Raw genomic sequence first — 23,361 nt, forward strand, 5'->3', positions numbered from 1 at the left:
CCAGGAAACCTGCTGCTGCCCCTAAGACAGCATGAATCGAGGACCCCCGATCCGGGAACGGATCTAGTGGGGGGCAGACTTTCTCTCTTCGCCCAGGCTTGGGCAAGAGATGTCCAGGATCCCTGGGCGTTAGAGATCATATGTCAGGGATACCTTCTAGACTTCAAATTCTCTCCCCCAAGAGGGAGATTTCATCTGTCAAGGTTGTCAACAAACCAAATAAAGAAAGAGGCGTTTCTACGCTGCGTACAAGATCTTTTATTAATGGGAGTGATCCATCCGGTTCCGCGGTCGGAACAAGGACAAGGGTTTTACTCAAATCTGTTTGTGGTTCCCAAAAAAGAGGGAACTTTCAGGCCAATCTTGGATTTAAAGATCCTAAACAATTTCCTAAGAGTTCCATCGTTCAAAATGGAAACTATTCGGACAATTTTACCCATGATCCAAAAGGGTCAGTACATGACCACAGTGGATTTAAAGGATGCTTACCTTCACATACCGATTCACAAAGATCATTACCGGTATCTAAGGTTTGCCTTTCTAGACAGGCATTACCAGTTTGTAGCTCTTCCATTCGGATTGGCTACGGCTCCGAGAATCTTCACAAAGGTTCTGGGTGCTCTTCTGGCGGTACTAAGACCGCGAGGAATTGCGGTAGCTCCGTACCTAGACGACATTCTGATACAAGCTTCAAGCTTTCAAACTGCCAAGTCTCATACAGAGTTAGTACTGGCATTTCTAAGGTCGCATGGATAGAAGGTGAACGAAAAGAAGAGTTCTCTCTTTCCACTCACAAGAGTTCCCTTCTTGGGGACTCTTATAGATTCTGTAGAAATGAAGATTTACCTGACAGAAGACAGGTTAACAAAGCTTCAAAATGCATGACGTGTCCTTCATTCCATTCAACACCCGTCAGTAGCTCAATGCATGGAGGTGATCGGCTTAATGGTAGCAGCAATGGACATAGTACCCTTTGCACGCCTACATCTCAGACCGCTGCAATTGTGCATGCTAAGTCAGTGGAATGGGGATTACTCAGACTTGTCCCCTACTCTGAATCTGGATCAAGAGACCAGAAATTCTCTTCTATGGTGGCTTTCTCGGCCACATCTGTCCAGGGGGATGCCATTCAGCAGGCCGGACTGGACAATTGTAACAACAGACGCCAGCCTACTAGGTTGGGGCGCTGTCTGGAATTCTCTGAAGGCTCAGGGACAATGGAATCAGGAGGAGAGTCTCCTACCAATAAACATTCTGGAATTGAGAGCAGTTCTCAATGCCCTTCTGGCTTGGCCCCAGTTAACAACTCGGGGGTTCATCAGGTTTCAGTCGGACAACATCACGACTGTAGCTTACATCAACCATCAGGGAGGGACAAGAAGCTCCCTAGCAATGATGGAAGTATCAAAGATAATTCGCTGGGCAGAGTCTCACTCTTGCCACCTGTCAGCAATCCACATCCCGGGAGTGGAGAACTGGGAGGCGGATTTCTTAAGTCGTCAGACTTTTCATCCGGGGGAGTGGGAACTTCATCCGGAGGTCTTTGCCCAAATACTTCGACGTTGGGGCAAACCAGAGATAGATCTCATGGCGTCTCGACAGAACGCCAAGCTTCCTCGTTACGGGTCCAGATCCAGGGATCCGGGAGCGGTTCTGATAGATGCTTTGACAGCACCTTGGACCTTCGGGATGGCTTATGTGTTTCCACCCTTCCCGATGCTTCCTCGATTGATTGCCAGAATCAAACAGGAGAGAGCATCAGTGATTCTAATAGCGCCTGCATGGCCACGCAGGACTTGGTATGCAGATCTAGTGGACATGTCATCCTGTCCACCTTGGTCGCTACCTCTGAAACAGGACCTTCTGATCCAGGGTCCCTTCAAACATCAAAATCTAATTTCTCTGAAGCTGACTGCTTGGAAATTGAACGCTTGATTTTATCAAAACGTGGTTTTTCTGAGTCAGTTATTGATACCTTAATACAGGCTAGGAAGCCTGTTACCAGAAAGATTTACCATAAGATATGGCGCAAATACTTATATTGGTGCGAATCCAAGAGTTACTCATGGAGTAAGGTTAGGATTCCGAGGATATTGTCTTTTCTACAAGAAGGTTTAGAAAAGGGTTTATCCGCTAGTTCCTTAAAGGGACAGATTTCAGCTCTGTCCATTCTTTTACACAAACGTCTGTCAGAAGTTCCGGACGTTCAAGCTTTTTGTCAGGCTTTAGCTAGGATCAAGCCTGTGTTTAAAACTGTTGCTCCACCATGGAGTTTGAACTTAGTTCTTAATGTTTTACAGGGGGTTCCGTTTGAACCCCTTCATTCCATTGATATCAAGTTGTTATCTTGGAAAGTTCTGTTTTTAATGGCGATTTCCTCGGCTCGAAGAGTCTCTGAGTTATCTGCCTTACATTGTGATTCTCCTTATCTGATTTTTCATTCAGACAAGGTAGTTCTGCGTACTAAACCTGGGTTCCTACCTAAGGTGGTCACTAACAGGAATATCAATCAAGAGATTGTGGTTCCATCTTTGTGTCCTAATCCTTCTTCGAAAAAGGAACGTCTGCTACACAATCTAGATGTAGTCCGTGCCCTGAAATTTTATCTACAGGCAACTAAGGATTTTCGACAAACGTCTTCCCTGTTTGTCGTTTATTCTGGTCAGAGGAGAGGTCAAAAAGCTTCGGCTACCTCTCTCTCCTTTTGGCTTCGTAGCATAATACGGCTAGCCTATGAGACTGCTGGACAGCAGCCTCCTGAAAGAATTACAGCACATTCTACTAGAGCTGTGGCTTCCACTTGGGCCTTTAAGAATGAGGCTTCTGTTGAACAGATTTGCAAGGCTGCAACTTGGTCTTCTCTTCATACTTTTTCCAAATTTTCCAAATTTGACACTTTTGCTTCTTCGGAGGCTGTTTTTGGGAGAAAGGTTCTTCAGGCAGTGGTTCCTTCCGTATAAAGAGCCTGCCTGTCCCTCCCGTCATCCGTGTACTTTAGCTTTGGTATTGGTATCCCATAAGTAATGGATGATCCGTGGACTGGATACACTTAACAAGAGAAAACATAATTTATGCTTACCTGATAAATTTATTTCTCTTGTAGTGTATCCAGTCCACGGCCCGCCCTGTCACTTTAAGGCAGGTAATTTTTCCATTAAACTACAGTCACCACTGCACCCTATGGTTTTCCTTTCTCTGCATGTTTTCGGTCGAATGACTGGTAATGGCAGTTAGGGGAGGAGCTATATAGCAGCTCTGCTGGGTGAATCCTCTTGCACTTCCTGTTGGGGAGGAGATAATATCCCATAAGTAATGGATGATCCGTGGACTGGATACACTACAAGAGAAATAAATTTATCAGGTAAGCATAAATTATGTTATTCAATGCTCTTCTAGCTTGGCCTCAGTTAGCAACACTGAGGTTCATCAGATTTCAGTCGGACAACATCACGACTGTGGCTTACATCAATCATCAAGGGGGGACCAGAAGCTCCCTAGCGATGTTAGAAGTATCCAAGATAATTCGCTGGGCGGAGACTCACTCCTGCCACCTATCAGCGATCCATATCCCAGGTGTAGAGAACTGGGAGGCGGATTTTCTAAGTCGTCAGACTTTTCATACGGGGGAGTGGGAACTCCATCCGGAGGTGTTTGCTCAATTGGTTCATCGTTGGGGCAAACCAGAACTGGATCTCATAGCGTCTCGCCAGAACGCCAAGCTTCCTTGTTACGGATCCAGGTCCAGGGACCCAGAAGCGACGCTGATAGATGCTCTAGCAGCGTCTTGGTTCTTCAACCTGGCTTATGTGTTTCCACCGTTTCCTCTGCTCCCTCGACTGATTGCCAAAATCAAACAGGAGAGAGCATCGGTGATCTTGATAACGCCTGCGTGGCCACGCAGGACCTGGTATGCAGGCCTAGTGGACATGTCATCCTTTCCACCTTCGACTCTGCCTTTGAGACAGGACCTGCCTGGAGATTGAACGCTTGATATTATCAAAGCGTGGCTTCTCAGAGTCAGTCATTGATACCTTAATATAGGCACGAAAGCCTGTCACCAGGAAAATATACCATAAGATATGGCGCAAATATCTTTATTGGTGTGAATCCAAGAATTACTCATGGGGTAAGGTTAGGATTCCTAGGATATTGTCTTTTCTCCAAGAGGGTTTGGAAAAAGGACTAATCAGCTAGATTTCTGCTCTGTCTATTCTTTTGTACAAGCGTCTGGCAGAGGTTCCAGACGTTCAGGCATTTTGTCAGGCTTTGGTTAGAATTAAGCCTGTGTTTAAACCTGTTGCTCCCCCATGGAGCTTAAACTTGGTTCTTAAAGTTCTTCAAGGAGTACCGTTTGAACCCCTTCATTCCATTGATATCAAACTTTTATCTTGGAAAGTTCTGTTTTTGATGGCTATTTCCTCGGCTCATAGAGTCTCTGAGTTATCGACCATACAATGTGATTCTCATTATCTGATTTTCCATACAGATAAAGTAGTTCTGCGTACAAAACCTGGGTTTTTACCTAAGGTAGTTTCTAACAAGAATATCAATCAAGAGATTGTTGTTCCATCATTGTGTCCTAATCCTTCTTCAAAGAAGAAACGTCTGTTACATAATCTAGACGTAGTCTGTGCTTTAAAGTTTTACTTACAAGCGACTAAGGAGTTTCGTCAAACATCTTCCCTGTTTGTCATTTACTCTGGACAGAGGAGAGGTCAAAAGGCTTCGGCAACCTCTCTTTCTTTTTGGCTTCGGAGCATAATACGCTTAGCCAACGAGACTGCTGGACAGCAGCCCCCTGAAAGAATTACAGCTCATTCTACTAGAGCTGTGGCTTCCACCTGGGCCTTTAAAAATGAGGCTTCTGTTGAAAAGATTTTCAAAGCGGCGACTTGGTCTTCGCTTCATACCTTTTCAAAATTTTACAAATTTGATACTTTTGCTTCTTCGGAGGCTATTTTTGGGAGAAAGGTTCTACAGGCAGTGGTCCCTTCCGTTTAAGTACCTGCCTTGTCCCTCCCATCATCCGTGTACTTTAGCTTTGGTATTGGTATCCCACAAGTAATGGATGATCCGTGGACTGGATACACTTAACAAGAGAAAACTTAATTTATGCTTACCTGATAAATTTATTTCTCTTGTAGTGTATCCAGTCCACGGCCCGCCCTGTCCTTTTAAGGCAGGTCTAAATTTTAATTAAACTACAGTCACCACTGCACCCTATGGTTTCTCCTTTCTCGGCTAGTTTCGGTCGAATGACTGGATATGGCAGTTAGGGGAGGAGCTATATAACAGCTCTGCTGTGGGTGATCCTCTTGCAACTTCCTGTTGGGAAGGAGAATATCCCACAAGTAATGCATGATCCGTGGACTGGATACACTACAAGAGAAATAAATTTATCAGGTAAGCATAAATTATGTTTTTTCTATACAGACTGTGTTTATTCTAGAAAAGGCTGGCAATATCCCCATGAGGGAAGGGTAAGTGTATTCAGACACTTGGATAAGAATTTCAGCTTGCTTGAAGGGCTCATTTGTTACTGGTGACACTATTAGGAAAGAACGTTTTTGTTTGTTCAGTATATGATGCAATTATAACGTTTTTTGAAGGGACTAAAGGGGTCATTATGGCTTGTGTTAGGGTTTTTTAACCCACATGGTTAATTAAGAGACACTCAGGTGTTTTTCTAATAGGCCTCAAAACATCGATTGAGGTGGGAGGGGCCTATTTTCTCGCCTAAGTTGCGCAGTTTCTTTTCCTTAGAGACATCCAACTGCTTATCTAGAGGTTCCTGCTGTGTTTGAGGGCTGTAAAGGAGGTTTTTTTCCCACAAATCGTTCTGAAGGGCAGGTAGGCGCCACAGCAGATCTGTGGCACGGTGCTGAAAGTCTTTTTTACCGGTTTTGAAGTTTTTTCAATCCGGTTTTGCCATTAAGGGGTTAATTGTTTATTTGCATAGTTGTGCAAAGATACTAAGGCTGTAAGATACTACTCTAAAATTTTTGTTAAGTTTACTGCTTTTTTACACTGTTTTGCAGAACTTGTGCAGCTTTTTTTCTCTTAAAGGCACAGTACCGTTTTATTTCTAAGCGTTATTTACTTTGATTTCAGTTTTTTCCAAGCTTGCTTGTTACATTACTAGCCTGTTTAACATGTCTGACACCACTTGTTACATTACTAGCCTGTTTAACATGTCTGACACCAAGGAAAATCCTTGTTCAATATGTTTGGAAGCCATTGTGGAACCCCCCTCTTAGAATGTGTCCCAATTGTACTGATATGTCTATAAATTATAAAGAACATATATTAGCACTTAAAAATAGAGCAATAGATGATTCTCAGTCAGAAGTAAATGAGGGTTCGCCTTCTAGCTCTCCCCAAGTGTCACAACCAGTAACGCCCGCACAAGTGACGCCAAGTACCTCTAGTGCATCACATTAATTTACTTTACAAGACATGGCCACAGTTATGAATACAACCCTCACTGAGGTTTTATCCAAACTGCCTGGTTTACAAGGAAAGCGGGACAGCTCTGGGTTAAGGAAAAATGCTGAGCCGTCTCACACTTTAGTAGCCGTTTCTGATATGCACTCACAATGCTCTGAAGGGGCGAGGGATTTGTTATCTGAGGGAGAAATTTCTGATTCAGATAAGACGCTTCCTCAGACATTCTGAGATGACGGCCTTTAAATTTAAGCTTGAACACCTCCGCTTATTGCTTATGGAGGTATTAGCAACTCTAGATGATTATGACCCTATAGTGGTCCCAGAGAAATTGTGTAAAATGGATAGATACTTAGAGGTTCCTGTTTACATGGATGTTTTTCCAGTCCCTAAGAGGATTGTGAATATTATTGCTAAGGAGTGGGATAGACCAGGTATTCCGTTCACTCCCCCCCCCCCCCTGTTTTTAAGAAAATGTTTCCCATATCTGATACCATAAGGGACTCATGGCAGACAGTTCCTAAGGTGGAGGGAGCTATTTCTACTCTGTCTAAGCGTAAAACTATACCTATGAGGACAGTTGTGCTTTCAAAGATCCTATGGATAAAAAATTAGAGGGTCTCCTGAAGAAATTTTTTGTTCATCAAGGTTTTTCTCTCCAACCTATTGCGTGCATTGTTCCTGTAACGACTGCAGCTGCTTTCTGGTTTGAGGCTCTAGAAGAGGCTCTTCAAATGGAGACTCCATTAGAGGAAATTATGGACAGAATTAAGGCACTTAAATTGGCTAATTCTTTTATTACAGATGCCGCTTTTCAACTGGCTAAATTAGCGGCAAAGAATTCAGGTTTTGCCATTTTAGCACGCAGGGCGTTATGGCTTAAGTCCTGGTCTGCTGATGTGTCATCTAAATCTAAACTTTTGAACATTCCTTTCAAAGGTAAGACCCTATTCGGGCCTGAACTGAAGGAGATTATTTCAGACATCACTGGAGGGAAAGGTCATGCCCTCCCTCAGGATAAATCAAATAAGATGAGGGCCAAACAAAATAATTTTCGTTCCTTTCGGAACTTTAAGAGTGGTCCCGCTTCAGCTTCCTCTGCTACAAAGCAAGAGGGGAATTTTGCCCAATCCAAGTCAGTCTGGAGACCTAACCAGGCTTGGAACAAGGGTAAACAGGCCAAGAAGCCTGCAGCTGCCTCTTAAGACAGCATGAAGGGGTAGCCCCCAATCCGGGACCGGATCTAGTAGGGGGCAGACTCTCTCTCTTCGCTCAGGCTTGGGCGAGAGATGTTCAGGATCCCTGGGTTTTAGAAATTGTGTCCCAGGGATATCTTCTGGAATTCAAGGGCTCCCTTCCAAGGGGGAGATTTCACATTTCTCGATTGTCTGTAAACCAGACAAAGAGAGAGGCGTTCTTACGCTGTGTAGAAGACCTACATACCATGGGGGTGATTCGCCCAGTCCCAAAGGAGGAACAGGGGCTAGGGTTTTATTCAAGCCTGTTTGTGGTTCCCAAGAAAGAGGGAACTTTCAGACCAATCTTGGATCTCAAAATTCTAAACACGTTCCTCAAAGTTCCATCATTCAAGATGGAGACTATTCGGACTATTCTACCTCTGATCCAGGAGGGTCAATATATGACTACCATGGACCTAAAGGATGCGTATCTACACATCCCTATTCACAGAGATCATCATCAATTCCTCAGATTTTCTAAACAGGCATTACCAGTTTGTGGCCCTTCCTTTCGGGTTTGGCCACGGCTCCCAGAATTTCACAAAAGTGCTAGGGTCCTTTCTGGCGGTTCTACGACCACGGGGCATAACAGTGGCGCCTTATCTAGACGACCTCTTTATTCAGGCGTTTCCTTCCTAGGGACTTTGATAGACTCGGTAGAAATGAAAATATTTCTGACGGAGGTCAGAAAGTTAAAACTCTTATACACTTGCCAAGCTCTTCATTCCATTCCTCGGCCATCAGTGGCTCAGTGTATGGAGGTAATCGGACTCATGGTAGCGGCAATGGACATAGTTCCTTTTGCCCGTCTACACCTCAGACCACTGCAACTATGCATGCTAAAACAGTGGAATGGGGATTATGCAGATTTATCTCCTCAACTGCATCTGGACCAGGAGACCAGAGATTCTCTTCTCTGGTGGTTGTCTCAGGACCACCTGTCTCAGGGAATGTGCTTCCGCAGGCCAGAGTGGCTCATTGTAATGACAGATGCCAGGCTGGGGTGCAGTCTGGAACTCCCTGAAAGCACAAGGCTTATGGTCTCGGGAGGAAGCTCTCCTCCCGATTAAACATTTTAGAACTGAGAGCGATTTTCAATGCACTTCAGGCGTGGCCTCAGCTTGCTGCGGCCAAATTCATCAGGTTTCAGTCGGACAACATCACGACTGTAGCTTATATTAATCATCAGGGAGGAACAAGGAGTTCTCTAGCGATGATGGAGGTAACCAAAATAATCCGGTGGGCAGAGGATCACTCTTGCCATCTCTCAGCAATCCACATCCCAGGAGTAGAGAACTGGGAGGCGGATTTTCTAAGTCGTCAGACTCTTCATCTGGGGGAGTGGGAACTCCATCAGTAGGTATTCGCCCAGCTGATTCAGCTATGGGGCACACCAGAATTGGATCTGATGGCGTCTCGTCAGAATGCCAAACTTCCTCGTTAAGGGTCCAGGTCCCCTCGTTAAGGGTCCAGGTCCCGGGATCCCAAGGCAGTACTGATAGATGCTCTAGCAGTGCCTTGGTCCTTCAATCTGGCTTATGTATTTCCACCGTTTCCTCTTCTCCCACGTCTGGTTGCCAGAATCAAGCAGGAGAGAGCTTCGGTAATTCTGATGGACTCTGCCAATGAGGAGGGACCTTCTAATCCAAGGCCGTTCACGCATCCAAATCTAATTTCTCTGTGTCTGACTGCTTGGAGATTGAACGCATGATTTTATCAAAGCATGGTTTCTCTGAATCGGTAATTGATACCCTGATTCAGGCTAGAAAGCCTGTCACCAGGAAGATTTATCATAAGATTTGGCGCAAATATCTTTATTGGTGTGAATCCAAAGGTTACTCGTGGAGTAAGATTAGGATTCCTAGAATATTGTCTTTTCTCCAAGAAGGTTTGGAGAAGGGATTATCTGCTAGTTCTCTTAAAGGTCAAATATCTGCTTTGTCTATTCTACTTCACAAACGTCTGGCAGATGTCCCAGACGTTAAAGCATTTAGTCAGGCTTTGGTCAGAATCAAGCCTGTATTTAAACCTGTTGCTCCGCCATGGAGCCTAAACATAGTTCTTAAAGTTCTTCAAGGGGTTCCGTTTGAACCTATGCATTCCATAGATATTAAGCTTCTATCTTGGACAGTTTTGTTTTTAGTAGCTATCTCTTTGGCTCGAAGAGTTTCTGAGCTATCTGCTTTACAATGTGATTCCCCTTACCTTGTTTTCCATGCAGATAAGGTGGTTTTACGTACCAAACCTGGTTTTTTTTCTAAGGTTGTTTCTAATAAGAATATCAATCAAGAGATTGTGGTTCCTTCTTTGTGTCCTAATCCTTCATCTAAGAAGGAACGTCTGTTACACAATTTTGATGTGGTTCGTACTATAAAATTCTACTTACAAGCAACTAAATATTTCCGTCAAAAATCTTCTTTGTTGTTTATTCTGGTAAACGGAGAGGTCAAAGGGCTACGGCTACCTCTCTTTCCTTTTGGCTGAAAAGCATCATCCGTTTGGCCTATGAGACTGCTGGACGGCAGACTCCTGAAAGGATTACTGCTCATTCTACTAGAGCTGTGGCTTCCACATGGGCTTTTAAAAATTAGGCTTCTGTTGAACAGATTTGTAAGGCGGCGACTTAGTCTTCGCTTCATACTTTTTCCAAATTTTCCAAATTCGATACTTTTGCTTCTTCAGAGGCTATTTTTGGGAGAAAGGTTCTACAAGCAGTGGTGCCTTCCGTTTAAGGTCCCTGTCTTGTCCCTCCCTTCATCCGTGTCCTAAAGCTTTGGTATTGGTATCCCACAAGTAAGGATGAATCTGTGGACTCGATACATCTTACAAGAGAAAACATAATTTATGCTTACCTGATAAATTTATTTCTCTTGTGATATATCGAGTCCACGGCCCGCCCTGTTTTTTTTAGACAGGCATATATATTTTTATTTTTAAACTTTCAGTCACCACTGCACCCTATGGTTTCTCCTTTTTCTTCCTATCCTTCGGTCGAATGACTGGGGGGTGGAGCTAAGGGGGGAGCTATATAGGCAGCTCTGCTGTGGGTGCTCTCTTTGACACTTCCTGTAGGGGAGGAGAATATCCCACAAGTAAGGATGAATCCGTGGACTCGATACATAACAAGAGAAATAAATTTATCAGGTAAGCATAAATTATGTTTTTCACAACATTATTACCATATTTACTGTAAACAGTTTACTACTTATTTGTTTTTGTTTACTGTCTACTTCTATTAGAATTACTGCACCACTGGTTATGACATCACTTACTCAATTGTGACTAATATTTCTCTAATGATACTTGATTATAGGATATCATCTACTTATTTGTGATATATTTTACCTATACACTTGTGATTGATATATCTCCTAGGATACACTATTACATCATATGAGTGTATCATACTTACTGTTTAGTTTAGTATAGCTGTATTAACATAATTTAATTACCAAGGGCGCCCCCTATTTCTCTCCTCTTGATTCCTGGATTGTGTTTGCTTTGCAAATCCCTTTTCTCTTGTTAAGTGTAGTCAGTCCACGGGTCATCCATTACTTATGGAATATATCTCTTCCTAACAGGAAGCTGCAAGAGGATCACCCAAGCAGAGCTGCTATATAGCTCCTCCCCTCACATGTCATATTCAGTCATTCTCTTGCAGCCTAACTAAAGATAGGTCGCTGTGAGAGGTCTGTGGTGTTTTTTAACTTAGTTTATTTCTTCAATCAAAAGTTTGTTATTTTAAATGGCACCGGAGTGTGCTGTTTGTTCTCAGGCAGCATTAGAAGAAGAATCTGCCTGCGTTTTCTATGATCTTAGAAGACGTAACTAAGATCCACTGGCTGTTCTCATCTGAGGAGTGAGGTAACTTCAGAAAAGGGGAATAGCATGCAGGGCCTCCCTGCAAACGAGGTACGTGCAGTAAATTATTTTTCTGCGGAATGGAATTGACTGAGAAAATACTGCTGATACCAATGTAACGTAAGTTCAGCCTTAAATGCAGTGATAGCGACTGGTATTAGGCTGATGAGTGTGTGTACACTGAATGTATTTTTCTAAGGAATGGAATTGACTCTGAAAATACTGTTAATACTGAAATAATGTATGAGCCTTAACTGCAGTAAAAGCGACTGGTAGCAGGCTTATTAATAACACTTCATAACTTTTCAAATGTATGTTTAAAACGTTTACTGGCATGTTAATCGTTTTTTGTGAGGTACTTGGTGATAAAACTTATTGGGGCATGATTTTTACCACATGGCCATCTTTGTTTTCTGCATAGAAACAGTTATCTGAGCTTCCCCACTGTTGTAATATGAGTGGGAGGGGCCTATTTTAGCGCTTTTTTGCGCTGTAAAAATTCAGTCACAATCTGTCTACTTCATCCTCCATGATCCAGATCGTCTCTAGAGAGCTCAGGGGTCTTCAAAATTCATTTTGAGGGAGGTAATCAGTCACAGCAGACCTGTGACAGTGTGTTTTGACTGTGATAAAAACGTTAATTATTAAATTGTTATCCGTTTTTGGGTATTAAGGGGTTAATCATCCATTTGCTGGTGGGTGCAATCCTTTGCTAACTTAATACATTTACTGTGAAAAATTGGTTGCTATAACTTTTTTGGTTCATTGTTATTTCAACTGTGACAGCTTTTTGTGCTTCTTAAAGGCACAGTAGCGTTTTTTATATTGCTTGTAAATTTATTTAGAAAAGTATTTCCAAGCTTGCTAGTCTCATTGCTAGTCTGTTTAAACATGTCTGACACAGATGAATCTCTTTGTTCATTATGTTTAAAGGCCAATGTGGAGCCCAATAGAAATTTGTGTACTAATTGCATTGATGCTACTTTAAATAAAAGTCAATCTTTACATGTAAAGAAATTATCACCAGACAACGAGGGGGAAGTTATGCCGACTAACTCTCCTCACGTGTCAGTACCTTCGCCTCCCGCTCAGGAGGTGCGTGATTTTGTGGCGCCAAGTACATCAGGGAGGCCCTTACAAATCACTTTGCAAGATATGGCTACTGTTATGACAGAAGTATTATCTAAATTGCCAGAATTAAGAGGCAAGCGCGATAGCTCTGGGTTAAGGACAGAGCGCATGGATGAGGTGAGAGCCATGTCAGATACTGCGTCACAGTTTGCAGAACATAAAGACGGAGAGCTTCATTCTGTGGGTGACGGATCTGATCCAGGGAGACTGGATTCAGAGATTTCTAATTTTAAATTTAAGCTTGAGAACCTCCGCATATTGCTAGGGGAGGTATAAGCGGCTCTGAATGATTGTAACACGGTTGCAATTCCAGAAAAATTATGTAGGTTGGATAGATACTATGCGGTACCGGTGTGTACTGACGTGTTTCCTATACCTAAAAGGCTTACAGAGATTATTAGCAAGGAGTGGGATAGACCTGGTGTGCCTTTTTCCCCTCCTCCCATATTTAGGAAAATGTTTCCTATAGACGCCACCACACGAGACTTATGGCAGACGGTCCCTAAGGTAGAGGGAGCAGTTTCTACTTTAGCTAAGCGTACCACTATCCCGGTGGAGGATAGTTGTGCCTTTTCAGATCCAATGGATAAGAAATTAGAGGGTTACCTTAAGAAAATGTTTGTTCAACAAGGTTTTATCTTACAGCCCCTTGCATGCATTGCGCCTGTCACTGCTGCGGCGGCATTCTGGTTTGAGTCTCTGGAAGAGGCCATTCGCACAGCTCCATTGGATGAAATTATGAACAAGCTTAAAGCACTTAAGCTACCTAACGCATTTGTTTCTGATGCCGTCGTACATTTAACCAAACTTACGGCTAAGAACTCCGGATTCGCCATCCAAGCGCGCAGAGCGCTATGGCTTAAATCCTGGTCAGCTGACGTGACTTCTAAATCTAAATTGCTTAATATTCCTTTCAAAGGGCAGACCTTATTCGGGCCCGGCTTGAAAGAAATTATAGCTGACATTACGGGAGGTAAGGGCCATGCTCTACCTCAGGACAGGGCCAAATCAAAGGCCAAACAGTCTAATTTTCGTGCCTTTCGTAACTTCAAGGCAGGAGCAGCATCAACTTCCTCCGCTCCAAAACAGGAAGGATCTGTTGCTCGTTACAGGCAGGGCTGGAAAGTTAACCAGTCCTGGAACAAGGGCAAGCAGGCCAAGAAACCTGCTGCTGCCCCTAAGACAGCATGAAGAGAGGGCCCCCTATCCGGAAACGGATCTAGTGGGGGGCAGACTTTCTCTCTTCGCCCAGACTTGGGCAAGAGATGTCCAGGATCCCTGGGCGTTGGAGATCATATCTCAGGGATATCTCCTGGACTTCAAAACATCTCCTCCACGAGGGAGATTTCATCTTTCAAGGTTATCAGCAAACCAAATAAAGAAAGAGGCGTTTCTACGCTGTGTACAAGACCTCTTACTAATGGGGGTGATCCACCCAGTTCCGCGGACGGAACACGGGCAAGGATTCTATTCAAATCTATTTGTGGTTCCCAAGAAAGAGGGAACCTTCAGACCAATCTTGGACTTAAAAATCCTAAACAAATTCCTAAGAGTTCCATCATTCAAAATGGAAACTATTCGAACCATCCTTCCCATGATCCAAGAGGGTCAGTACATGACCACAGTGGACTTAAAGGATGCCTGCCTTCACATACCGATTCACAAGGATCATTATCGGTACCTAAGATTTGCTTTCCTAGACAGGCATTACCAGTTTATAGTTCAAATGAATGTATATCTATCAGCGCCACAATAATACCATACAAGCTATATCTGATATAGGCGGAGTCTCCCAACCAGACTCCAAAAGTTAAGAGTAAAAAGAAATGCCAAGATACAGCGCTACGCTACCCTCAGATGAGGGTTGGGTTGCTAAAGATGGTGTCCACGACTAGGAATGTGTATACATCAAGGTTAATATATAATATTGTGTTACACAAAGAATATATATAAAACCATGTGAAAAAGTACTTAAAAGGTAAAAGATTAAAAACAAAATATATATATATATATATATATATAGGATGTGATATTAAAATGTATTAAACAAACATTTTATTAACATAAACTGACAGTTAAAAATACAGTTAAAAATAGATTCAACAATCTAATGGATTGCCCCATACAATGTCCAAGAAGTTATGTCCTATGTAACATACAAGTGTTTAAGTCCCATACCAAAATGTCCAAAGCAAATGTTCAAGGTTAATATCCAAAAAAAATAAAAATAAAAATGATAATATGTCCAAAGTTGGTGTAAAAATCAAAAAGGTGAAAAAATGTAAAAAATATAAAAAATATATTAAATATTTTTTGAAAAGATGAAAAAATGAATAAAAATATATAAAAAATATATGAGTTGTGATCAGCAACCCATATGGAAGGAATATAATATATGTGATAGTGAATAATTCTCGTGAGGTGTACACCTAAAAAGTGTGTATATAAAAGGGTGTGGTAAAAAATGTGTCATAAAAAATGTCATAAAAAAGGATTCAAAATCCTGGTGAAATAAATAAAGTCCAAATTGCTCCAAAAAAATGTGTATATAATTCCAAGTATTCCAAATGTGAGTGTAGAAAGTGCTGGGTTGATGTTCCTCTTCTTAAAAGGTTATCAAATGTAATGGGATATCCTCCTGTACCTAAAAAGTGTACAGAAAATAGACATAGTGCAATAAAATCACTTTAGAATGACAACAACAGTATTCTACTCACCAGATATATTCTGAGCTGCAATACCAGTGTAGAGCCAACGCGTTTCGGTCCTCAGGGACCTTTCTCAAGACTGTACCAGACATTTTCTGTACACTTTTTTAGGTACAGGAGGATATCCCATTACATTTGATAACCTTTTAAGAAGAGGAACATCAACCCAGCACTTTATACACTCACATTTGGAATACTTGGAATTATATACACATTTTTTTGGAGCAATTTGGACTTTATTTATTTCACCAGGATTTTGAATCCTTTTTTATGACACATTTTTTATGACACATTTTTTACCACACCCTTTTATATACACACTTTTTAGGTGTACACCTCACGAGAATTATTCACTATCACATATATTATATTCCTTCCATATGGGTTGCTGATCACAACTCATATATTTTTTATATATTTTTATTAATTTTTTCATCTTTTCAAAAAATATTTAATATATTTTTTATATTTTTTACATTTTTTCACCTTTTTGATTTTTACACCAACTTTGGACATATTATCATTTTTATTTTTATTTTTTTGGATATTAACCTTGAACATTTGCTTTGGACATTTTGGTATGGGACTTAAACACTTGTATGTTACATAGGACATAACTTCTTGGACATTGTATGGGGCAATCCATTAGATTGTTGAATCTATTTTTAACTGTATTTTTAACTGTCAGTTTATGTTAATAAAATGTTTGTTTAATACATTTTAATATCACATCCTATATATATATATATATATTGTTTTTAATCTTTTACCTTTTAAGTACTTTTTCACATGGTTTTATATATATTCTTTGTGTAACACAATATTATATATTAACCTTGATGTATACACATTCCTAGTCGTGGACACCATCTTTAGCAACCCAACCCTCATCTGAGGGTAGCGTAGCGCTGTATCTTGGCATTTCTTTTTACTCATTACCAGTTTATAGCTCTTCCCGTCGGATTAGCTACGGCTCCAAGAAACTTTACAAAAGTTCTGGGCTCACTTCTGGCGGTACTAAGACCGCGAGGCATAGCGGTGACTCCGTACCTAGACGACATTCTGATACAAGCGTCAAGTTTTCAAACTGCCAAGTCTCATACAGAGATAGTTCTGGCATTTCTGAGGTCGCATGGGTGGAAGGTGAACGTGGAAAAGAGTTCTCTATTACCACTTACAAGGGTTCCCTTTCTAGGGACTCTTATAGATTCTGTAGAGATGAAAATTTACCTGACAGAGGCCAGGTTATCAAAACTTCTAAATGCTTGCCGTGTCCTTCATTCCATTCCACACCCGTCAGTAGCTCAGTGCATGGAAGTAATCGGCTTAATGGTAGCGGCAATGGACATAGTACCATTTGCGCGCCTGCATCTCAGACCGCTGCAATTGTGCATGCTAAGTCAGTGGAACGGGGATTACTCAGATTTGTCCCCCCTACTAAATCTGGATCAAGAGACCAGAGATTCTCTTCTATGGTGGCTTTCTCGGCCACATCTGTCCAAGGGGATGACCTTTCGCAGGCCAGATTGGACGATTGTAACAACAGACGCCAGCCTTCTAGGCTGGGGCGCAGTCTGGAACTCCCTGAAGGCTCAGGGATTATGGACTCAGGAGGAGAAACTCCTCCCAATAAATATTCTGGAATTAGAGCAATATTCAATGCTCTCCTAGCTTGGCCTCAGTTAGCAACTCTGAGGTTCATCAGATTTCAGTCGGACAACATCACGACTGTGGCTTACATCAACCATCAAGGGGGAACCAGAAGTTCCCTAGCGATGTTGGAAGTCTCAAAGATAATTCGCTGGGCAGAGTCTCACTCTTGCCACCTGTCAGCGATTTACATCCCAGGCGTGGAGAACTGGGAGGCGGATTTTCTAAGTCGCCAGACTTTTCATCCGGGGGAGTGGGAACTTCATCCGGAGGTCTTTGCTCAACTGATTCATCGTTGGGGCAAACCAGATCTGGATCTCATGGCGTCTCGCCAGAACGCCAAGCTTCCTTGTTACGGATCCAGGTCCAGGGACTCGGGAGCGGTGCTGATAGATGCTCTGACAGCCCCTTGGGTCTTCAACATGGCTTATGTGTTTCCACCATTTCCGATGCTTCCTCGTTTGATTGCCAAGATCAAACAGGAGAGAGCTTCGGTGATTCTGATAGTGCCTGCGTGGCCACGCAGGACCTGGTATGCCGACCTAGTGGACATGTCGTCCTGTCCACCGTGGTCTCTGCCTCTGAGACAGGACCTTCTAATTCAGGGTCCTTTCAACCATCCAAATCTAATTTCTCTGAGGCTGACTGCATGGAGATTGAACGCTTGATTCTATCAAAGCGTGGCTTCTCGGAGTCGGTTATTGATACCTTAATACAGGCTAGGAAGCCTGTTACCAGAAAAATTTACCATAAGATATGGCGTAAATATTTATATTGGTGCGAATCCAAGTGTTACTCATGGAGTAAGGTTAGGATTCCTAGGATATTGTCCTTTCTGCAAGAGGGTTTAGAAAAGGGCTTATCTGCTAGTTCGTTAAAGGGACAGATTTCTGCTCTGTCTATTCTTCTACACAAACGTCTGACTGAAGTTCCAGACGTTCAGGCTTTTTGTCAGGCTTTAGCTAGGATTAAGCCTGTGTTTAAGACTGTTGCTCCGCCGTGGAGCTTAAACTTAGTTCTTAACGTTCTTCAAGGCGTTCCATTTGAACCCCTTCATTCCATTGATATCAAGCTGTTATCCTGGAAGGTTCTGTTTTTGATGGCTATTTCCTCGGCTCGAAGAGTCTCTGAGTTATCTGCCTTACATTGTGATTCTCCTTATCTGATTTTTCATTCAGACAAGGTAGTTCTGCGTACTAAACCTGGGTTCTTACCTAAGGTAGTTACTAACAGGAATATCAATCAAGAGATTGTTGTTCCATCACTGTGTCCTAACCCTTCTTCAAAGAAGGAACGACTTTTGCATAATCTGGACGTAGTCCGTGCCCTGAAGTTCTATTTGCAGGCAACTAAAGATTTTCGTCAAACTTCTTCCCTGTTTGTCGTTTACTCTGGACAGAGAAGAGGTCAAAAGGCTTCGGCTACCTCTCTCTCTTTTTGGCTTCGTAGCATAATACGTTTAGCCTATGAGACTGCTGGACAGCAGCCTCCTGAAAGGATTACAGCTCATTCTACTAGAGCTGTGGCTTCCACCTGGGCCTTTAAAAATGAGGCCTCTGTTGAACAGATTTGCAAGGCTGCAACTTGGTCTTCACTTCACACTTTTTTTCAAAATTTTACAAATTTGACACTTTTGCTTCTTCGGAGGCTATTTTTGGGAGAAAGGTACTTCAGGCAGTGGTTCCTTCTGTTTAATGTTCCTGCCTTGTCCCTCCCTTCATCCGTGTACTTTAGCTTTGGTATTGGTATTCCATAAGTAATGGATGACCCGTGGACTGACTACACTTAACAAGAGAAAACATAATTTATGTTTACCTGATAAATTTATTTCTCTTGTAGTGTAGTCAGTCCACGGCCCGCCCTGTCTTTAAGGCAGATCTAAATTTTAATTAAACTCCAGTCACCACTGCACCCTATGGTTTCTCCTTTCTCGTCTGGTTTTGGTCGAATGACTGAATATGACATGTGAGGGGAGTAGCTATATAGCAGCTCTGCTTGGGTGATCCTCTTGCAGCTTCCTGTTAGGAAGAGATATATTCCATAAGTAAGTGATGACCCGTGGACTGACTACACTACAAGAGAAATAAATTTATCAGGTAAGCATAAATTATGTTTTTAAATTGTGCAAAACAGCAGCATTAAATGATTTGAAAACCTTTTTACAGTATTTGCAATACAGTGCTTAGCTGCTGATATATGCAAGGTGATATATGCACTTTAAATACTGTGTTTAAATATTGTATGTAGCCAAGGAAGTGTGTATTTTGCAATAACCTTTTAAAGGGATGTGACATATCTAGTTACAAATTACTTCTTAAAGGGACCTGAAACTATTTTTTTCCATTATTCAGGTAGAGCATACATTTAAACAACTTTCCAATTGACTTAATGTTTTGCTTCATTCTTTCGTATCCTTTATTGAAGGAGCAGCAATAGAATAATGGGAGCTAGCTGAACACCTCAGTAAGCCAATGACAAGAGGTATATATGTGCAGCCACCAATCAACAGCTAGCTTCCAGCTTCTAAGCCTAGCTAGGTATGTTTTTCAACAATGGATGACAAGAGACCAAAGTAAATTAGATGATAGAAGTAAATTGGAAAGTTGTTTAAAATTGTATGCTTCATGAAATATATTCTATTTTTTGTGCTTCATGTCCCTTTAAAGTACCATTGTTTTCTCATATATGCAGAATTTCTGGTCAGCAGACTTCCCATTCCCTAAAGAAGCAAAAATAAATTTCCATGTTGTATTTTTTTTTCTCAGCCTCTTTTTTTCCCATTTCTTTAAAACAGTGATAATAAGCAGACGCCAGAAACGCCTCCAGCTTTTGAGAATTAGACAGAAAGAAGCCAAGAAACGTCATCATGTTGCCCCTCAAGAGGGTACTTATCGACGGAAGGCCAATCCCATGAAGAGGTACACTGGGGATATTCTTGCACCGGTAAGAGTCACGTCGAAATGCAATTGTCTTATTAAAACAACAAATATTATCTTTCTGATTACATTACTGTACTATGTATACAAAAGTATTAAACTACCTACATGTATAAGCTGTATTAGGACGTAGTTATTGCCTAAATAACATAAAATATTGTTGTTTACACTTGGTCTCATCCCTTTTCTAAACCATCCTATTTTAAAGATGCAAATATTCCTAAATCCAAACCTTTTCTGGCCCTAAAGGGTTTTCTACCTGTACAAAATTCAAAGTGTATTTTATTTTACTGACATGAGACTTGCAGCATCATTTAGTGGGCTGAGCATGAACTTTACTTGAGCATGGCTGAAGTTCTCTCTCAGGCCTTTTTGAATTCTCAAAGCATTTCTGAGCTGTTTAGCAGTTGTGTGCTGGTGAGTTTGTCTCAAATATACAACACTCTTATTGCACTGATGCACAAAAAATGTAAGTGAAACTAGAAGGAAACACAAGTTAAACTATGTTTAAAATGCTGCAATTTTATTTGTATTTGCTTTGTAAAAATGCAGGTGCTCCCTGTTAAGTCTGCTCTCCCCTGCAAGATTCTCCTTTTGCAGAGAATTTGTTCATTTTCTATGGGAGGCAACTCGCAACTTGCAGGGACTTCCAGTTTCAGCACCTTTTTTAATTAGAGAATTGAATGAGGTCTGCTTCTTTGAGGGTTTGCAGTGATTTAGCTCCATGCTGTCAAGTTTTTTGAGAAACGTGCCCTTATGTTAGTGTAATAACTGGTCCTGTATGGTCAAGAAAGTGATTGCATGTAAATGTAAAATAGCTTATGATAAATTGGTGGAAAAATAGAACAAGTCATGTGGATGTGTAGTAGTGTAATATTCTCTGAACTGCTCTTTTTAAACCATTAATATAATTTTAAGGGGCATAAAATGCAACTCTCTTCTTTCCAATTTACTTCTATTAACTATTTTGCTTTATTTTACTTGGTATCCTTTGTTGAAAATCATACCTAGGTATATTCAAGAGCAGCTGTGCACTACTGTGAGCTTCCTGCTGGTGATTGGTGGCTGCACATAAATGCCTCTTGTCATTGGCTTACCTGATGTGTTCCGTAAAGTTATTTAAAATTGTACGTTCTATCAGAATCATGAAAGGAAAACAAATTGGTTTTATGTCTCTAGGTTATTTTCTGTGTAATAATATTACAATATTGTTTCCTCTTTTGCAGAGTTACCTCCAGAGCCTAAGAGACAGACAAACAGGCACTGGGACATCTACGAGTAGCTTAAGCACAAACATACAAACAGTTGTGGACATGGACTACGAATGTGGTTCCACCGTGCCGCTTACAGCAACTACCCCAGTGATACGTGTCTGATAGGAAGTGGCCTTCCCAGGAGGTCCCACATGACATAGAAAATCATGTCGGCATCGGAATAGGATCCTTTCTGTGCCTTATAAGGTGGTCTTTTCCTCTTCTGCTTCTATTACTTGTGCTGGAGTTTTGCACAGTGAAGACTATTTGAGCGATAGAAGAAATCTCAAGTATGGATCCATTGCAGACAGCAGTCCTCTTTTTGCAGCCTTAAGTGTTTAAATTCTGTCGTATGATCATGTGCAGATGGAAGCAGGGCAAGGTTGTGGGATCCTACACCTCTGAATACACTCACACAATTCAACCTTAAATTATTTCTTCAGGTGCAGATTATAACAAAAAAAGTCTCAGCTAGCGTATGTTTCAGTGCATTTCAAGATAAATAGATGGGCATTAGAACGGTAAAAAAAGGAATCATTTTCCACCTCAGTTTTAATTTCCTGTTCCAGACCAACAGAAATCTAGTTGTGATGTGTTCTTAGGTAGCCAGGAATTGTTGCTGATTATGACCATATGTTACGGTTTTGTGATACCTATAGGAGTTTACGACACATAAAACGCTCTCAAGGATTATATGTTCATTTCTGGTGGTGCTAAAACTTGTCTGATATGAAGTTCTTCCTGTGGAATTGTGAGCGCGGAGAAGCTCAGGAACCCCTACGGCAGTTAACGAAGACAAACAGCAATAAGATACAAAAGAAATCAGGATACTAGTGAAAAGGATTTATCTTTAGCTTGCTGTCTGATGTTTGTGGTTCACATGCTTATACACATATTCCTCATGCCTTCATCTGACTAATTCTAAACTAATAATAAAATAAATAAGATGTTTAAGGATAAATGAAGAATTAAGAAAATATATACCATACAAAAGAATGTCAGAGTTGTAGTAATTAAAAAAAATAAAAAAAAATAAAAAATTGTAAAGAGAAAAAAAAAGCATTTTATATTCTATTAAAGGGACATTCCACTGCAATAATTACATGCTCTGATTAATTAACTCTGCAAAGGGGATAAACACATAGTTAAAGTCCCTTTCAGAGCTGCTGCTGCTGCCAAGTTCATCTCAGATGGGGAATGGCAGGGTTGAGCAACTACCACTGCTGATTACCTCTGGGCCTGCAGATCTCTGTGCCTCACAAGTGGAACTTTTACTATGTGTTTAATTTGCAGGGGTTAAACACATAGATTTGGAGCATCAATAGTGTAAAAACTGCACACCCTAACAAATTAGAGTATGCAATTTGTGCAGTAAAATGTCCCTTTAAGAAGTGATTTTTTTCAACAATAAATTAAATAAAAAGTTATTGCTGTGAAATGGAAGACAATTTTATTTTATAGTCATGAACCTGCCACTAAGTATTCCCATATAAAACAAAGAAAAGCTCTATAAGTGCCCATATAAAGGAAGATATTTTTATGTAGAAATGTTTATATTCTTATAATATGTTTATCGCCTGCCTGTTATTTATTTATTTGTATTGATTGTAAACCTTTTACTGCTACAAGCTTAGGAGCACTTTCATGTCCCCATATCAGGACAAACACCCTGTAAGCTTTTTAATTAAATTTAGTGTTGATAACGGCTGCACACATTTTGTTCATCTCTTTAAAGGGACATTAAACCCAAATTTTTTCTTTCATGATTCAGATAGAGCATGCAATTTTAAGCAACTTTCTAATTTACTCCTATTATCAAATTTTCTTCATTCTCCTGCTATCTTTATTTCCAAAGCAGGAATATAAAGTTCAGAAGCCAGCCCATTTGAGGTTTAGCACCTTGGATAGCGCTTGCTTATTGGTAGCTACATTTAGCAAACCAATGAGCAAGCATAACCCAGGTTCTGAACTAAAAATGGCCCACTCCTAAGCTTTATATTTCTGCTTTTTAAATAAAGATTGCAAGAGAACAAAGAAAAATTGATAATAGGAGTAAATTAGAAAGTTGCCCAAAATTGCATGTTCTATTTGAATCATGGGTTTAGTATCCCTTTAAGCATGTGACATATTTTGATATAAG

The 23,361-nt window shown here is 41.1% G+C and overlaps 1 protein-coding gene across 2 annotated transcripts in view; it reads left to right on the plus strand.

Annotated features, from left to right (window-relative positions):
* The window catches only part of LOC128654283 (transmembrane protein 198), a 158,497-nt gene extending 135,711 nt beyond the window's left edge, over window positions 1-22,786 (plus strand). For both annotated transcript variants that reach the window (XM_053708133.1, XM_053708134.1), the window contains 2 exons: window positions 19,827-19,975; window positions 21,195-22,786. In XM_053708133.1, the coding sequence (XP_053564108.1) occupies window positions 19,827-19,975; window positions 21,195-21,344 (299 nt within the window). In that variant the 3' untranslated portion in view covers window positions 21,345-22,786. The remainder of the gene's footprint in view (window positions 1-19,826; window positions 19,976-21,194) is intronic.
* The last annotated feature ends 575 nt before the right edge of the window (window positions 22,787-23,361 follow it).

Source organism: Bombina bombina, chromosome 3 (assembly GCF_027579735.1).
Source record: "Bombina bombina isolate aBomBom1 chromosome 3, aBomBom1.pri, whole genome shotgun sequence".
Taxonomy (NCBI): domain Eukaryota; kingdom Metazoa; phylum Chordata; class Amphibia; order Anura; family Bombinatoridae; genus Bombina; species Bombina bombina.